This window comes from Henckelia pumila, chromosome 3, assembly GCF_033568475.1.
Source record: "Henckelia pumila isolate YLH828 chromosome 3, ASM3356847v2, whole genome shotgun sequence".
In the NCBI taxonomy this organism is placed as follows: Eukaryota; Viridiplantae; Streptophyta; class Magnoliopsida; order Lamiales; family Gesneriaceae; genus Henckelia; species Henckelia pumila.
Genome location: NC_133122.1, coordinates 145,392,600 through 145,396,993, shown reverse-complemented (window position 1 = coordinate 145,396,993; position 4,394 = coordinate 145,392,600). Strand labels below are relative to the sequence as shown.

Sequence of the window (4,394 nt, the reverse complement as noted above, 5' to 3'; positions counted from 1 at the left end):
TGTACAGTTTCAGTTTTGCACAGAATCCAAACCCAACAATCTTAAGATGAATTTTACTGTGCATTATGAAATGTCATCATCATCTATTGCCCATGTTCCTTCCCCGTTCCAGCGATGCATGTTGAGAAATAGGAGAATTTTGAAGGCCCCAACTTTGAAAAGATGATGTTCTATCATACTACATTGCATTTGGTGAAGTTTCTGCATGTAAGAGCTCAAACAATATCCGAGAAGAAAATTGACAGGGGAAAAATAATGGCTTATGAAATATGAAACCGAAATTGGTAAGTTATGAATTTCAAATTTGTGATAAGCCAAGTGCAGGAACTGCAAGTGTTATGGAATAATTTGCATGTCGAGGGTATGCAAATAAGTGAACCATTTCAAATTGCTTCAATAATTGAGAAATTTTGTCTTCGTGAATGGATTTCAAAAATTATTTAATCCATAAACAAAAAAAATGTGTCTCAAGGTTCTGATTGTTTGACTGCGTATTGAATATGACAATCGCAAGCAATCTGAACCAAAAGATAAATTATCCATATATTGAAAGGGGTAATTTGGTTGAACCAAGTGATTGCAAAGAGATGTTGTATCCTGAAAAGTGCAATGTCAAAAGGTTCTAAGAGGACTGTTGTAATTGTGATAAGCCAAATCACATGGCCAGAGAATGTTATCGTCCAAAGAAAGGTAAATGAAATCAAGTTACCATGACTGTTGCAACTCTTGTCGCAACAGGTCATGAGACAAACTGTGAGACAGAGTTCATTATTGATGATTTTTTATTAAAAACTTGTTGGGTAACCAAGTGATATGGTGTGTCAACTATATAAAAAATGTTGTACTGTTGTGACAAGTTGTTGTGATACTTGTCGTTTCATTCAAAGTGAATTTTGTAAGCTTTGTACATTTAAAACATGGATTTACAAGAAATAAAATCTTGAATCAAGTTTTGTAAGCCTTTTTGCGCTTAAAATTCATGTTGTGAATGAAACTCGAGAGTTCAAGTTCAAATGTGATAAGTCATCACGCTTAATCAAAATTTACAAGACATAAAATCTTGAATTTAAAGTTCTAAAGCTATAACGCTTAAATTTGAAAAACTTGAAAGTTTGAACACCAATCATATAACAAGTGAAATGATAAATTGGAGAATACAATATTGTCAAATTCGGTGACAATGTATGATCTTTGAATTCTTTTCGCAAGCATTCTTAAATCTAAATTTAACAAGATATAAAATCTTGAGTTTGGATTTCTAAGTTTTACTGCAGGGAAAAAGGGTGGTAGCTAATTTGATTGTGTTACTCATGTCAAAATTTGACATTATTTTAGGAATGGATTGGTTAACCAAGTATGGGGTGTCGATTGTATTCAGGCAAAGGACAATTACAGTTAGACAACCCCAGTGAGGTCATTTTACATTTGAGGTAGTGAAGGGTAACAGTTAGATTTGGTTGAATTCAACCTTGAAGGCTCAGAACTGTTTGAGAAAGGGGTGTTACGGTTTCCTAGTCAGTGTATCAGTTGTTACGAAGGTTCAATGACCGTCTTAATTTGGCAGAGGTTGAGGTGGTTGATGATTTTCCAAAGGTGTTTCCTGATGACATTTCTGGTCTTCCACCTGTCAGGGAGCTCGAATTATCTATTGAGTTGGTACCAAATGCAGCGCCTGTTTCTAAGGCACCATATAGATTGGCTCCGACCGAGATAAAGGAGCTTAAGGATCAGATTCATGATTTATTGGATAAGGGATTTATACACCCCAGCTACTCACCATGGGGCGCACCAGTCCTCTTTTTGAAGAAGAAGGACGATAGTATGAGACTATGTATAGATTACAGAGAGTTAAATAAATTGATGATGAAGAACAAATATCTTTTATCGAGGATTGATGATTTATTAAATCAACATCAAGAGGTTGTAGTGTTCTCTAAGATAGATCTCCGTTCAGGATACTACTAGTTGAAGATTAAGGAGTCAGATATCCATAAGACAGAATTCTAGACTCGTTATGGGCACTACGAGTTCTTAGTTATGTCATTCGGACTGACGAATGCACCGTTTGTATTTATGGATATGATGAACACGGTATTTCAGCCATTTTTGAATCGGTTCATCATCGTGTTCATTGATTACATCCTGATTTACTCTAAGAGTCTGGTGGGAGCATGCCATTAATCTAAGGACAGTGTTACAGATTCTGAAGGAGAAGCAGTTGTTTGCCAAGTTCAGCAAATGTGAATTTTGGCTGAAGAAAATAGAATTTTTGGGCCATGTGGTTTTAAAAGAAGGGGTGGAAGTGGACCCAGCCAAGGTAGAGGCAGTTAGAGATTGGTTAGTGCCTAAGAATATTGCTGAAATTCGTAGTTTCATAAACTTGGTAGGATACTACAAACGTTTTATCAAGGGATTTTTGAAGATGACCTTTCCTTTGATGTCTTTGACTAAGAAAGGAGTCGAGTATAAGTACTTAGACTGTCAGAGGGGTTTTGATAGATTGAAGAAAGCTTTGATGGATGCTCCAGTTTTAGTGATGCCATCGGGGCAAGGAGATTATGTGTTATACACGGATTCTTCTAAGTTGGGTTTGGGATCAGCCTTGATGCAGGATGGGAAGGTGATTGTTTATGCTTCAAGAAAATTAAAGATTAATGAGAAAAACTACCCTACTCACGACCTGGAGCTAGCAACAGTAGTTTTTACCCTCTAAATGTGGAGGCACTACTTGTATGGTGAAAAGTGTGAGATCTTCACCGATTACAAGAGTCTCAAATACTTCTTCACTCAGAATGAGCTAAATATGAGGCAGCATCATTGGTTGGAGTTGGTGAAAGATTATGACTGTGTAATCAATTACCATCCGAGTAAGGCCAACGTGGTAGTTGGTGCTTTGAGCAGAAATTCATCAGGCCTAGGACAACTGACAGTTCATCGGCCTTTGTTAACCAAGTGCAAGGATTTGAGTTGGAGGTGTTGACTCAAGAAGTCTTCGCTAAACTGACAGTGCTGACAATCCAGCCTACACCGAGGGACAGGATTTGTGAAGGCCAGTTGTCTGACGAGCAGTTGATTAAGTGGAGAAAGAGGGAAGAGGAAAGGGGCAGAAACTTGTATACTATTGAGGATTTAATAGTTCGATACCGAGGTAGAATTTGGGTTCCAACATATGACACACTCAGAAGGGATGTTTTGGTTGAAGCCCATAGGTTTCCGTATTCCATTCATCTTGGGAGTATAAAGCTGTATAAAGGCTCGAAGTAATTGTAATGGTGGTCAGGTATGAAAAGAGATATTTTCAAGTTTGTGATCGAGTGCCTTACGTGCCAACAAGTAAAAGCAGAGCATCAGATGCCAGTTGGTATGTTAACCACTCCCTATACCTAAGTGAAATTGGGAGAATGTCAGCATCGAATTTGTGTTTGGGTTGCCAAGGACGTTGCAGGGATTCAACTATATCTGGGTGATTTTTGATCGTTTCACCAATTCAGCTCACATTTTTCCTGTGAGATGAACTACAATATGAATAAGTATGTCAAGTGATACTTGAAAGAGATTGTTATACTGCATGTCATTACAGTGTCTATTGTGTCGGATAGAGATCCTCGATTTACATCAGGTTTTTGGAGGAGTTTACATCATGCATTGGAGATGAAATTGACTTTCAGCACATATTTTCACCCCTAGATCGACATATAATCTGAGAGGGTCATACATACATTGGAGGACCTGCTACGAGCTTGTGTTTTAGACTTTAAAAGGAGTTGAGATTCGAAATTTCCACTGATCGAATTCACTTACAACAACAGTTATCAAGCTTTCATACATATGGCTCCCTACGAGGCCTTATATTAAAGGAAGTGTAGAAATATGATACATCGGGATGATGTTGGAGAGCGAGTGGAGATGGGTCTAAGAATTGTTAAGCAGACAATGGAAATAATGGTTCAGATTCGTGATAGAATGAGTACTGCCCAGAGTCACTAGAAGAGTTATGCTGATAAGCGATGTCGTGACTTGGAGTTTGCAGTAGGAGATCACGTTTTCCACAAGGTGGTGCCAATGAAGGGTGTGATGAGATTTGGTAGGGAAAAAAAAACTGAACCCAAGATACATGAGACCGTTTGAGATTTTGGAGCGAGTGGGGACCTTAGCCTATAGATTGGCCTTACCACCCCACCTTACTGCAGTGCACAATGTGTTTCATATATCGATGCTTCGAAAATATATATCTAACCCGACGCATGTACTATAGTTTGAATCACTTCAGCTACCATAGGACTTGTCTTACGAGGAGATCTCGGTGCGTATCCTCGAAAGGCAAGAGAGAAGATTGAGGAGCAGAGTGATGCCCATGGTTAATGTGCAGTGGTTGAACCATTCAGTAGAGGAAG

General features: G+C 38.3%; 1 protein-coding gene across 1 annotated transcript; it reads left to right on the top strand.

Annotated features, from left to right (window-relative positions):
• Positions 1-710: 710 nt before the first annotated feature.
• On the top strand, positions 711-3,264 carry LOC140889680 (uncharacterized). Its single transcript, XM_073297402.1, has 5 exons — positions 711-753; positions 1,379-1,430; positions 1,539-1,819; positions 2,160-2,620; positions 2,902-3,264. Exons 1-5 carry the CDS (start codon positions 711-713, stop codon positions 3,262-3,264), a joined length of 1,200 nt encoding a protein of 399 aa, XP_073153503.1.
• Positions 3,265-4,394: the final 1,130 nt, after the last annotated feature.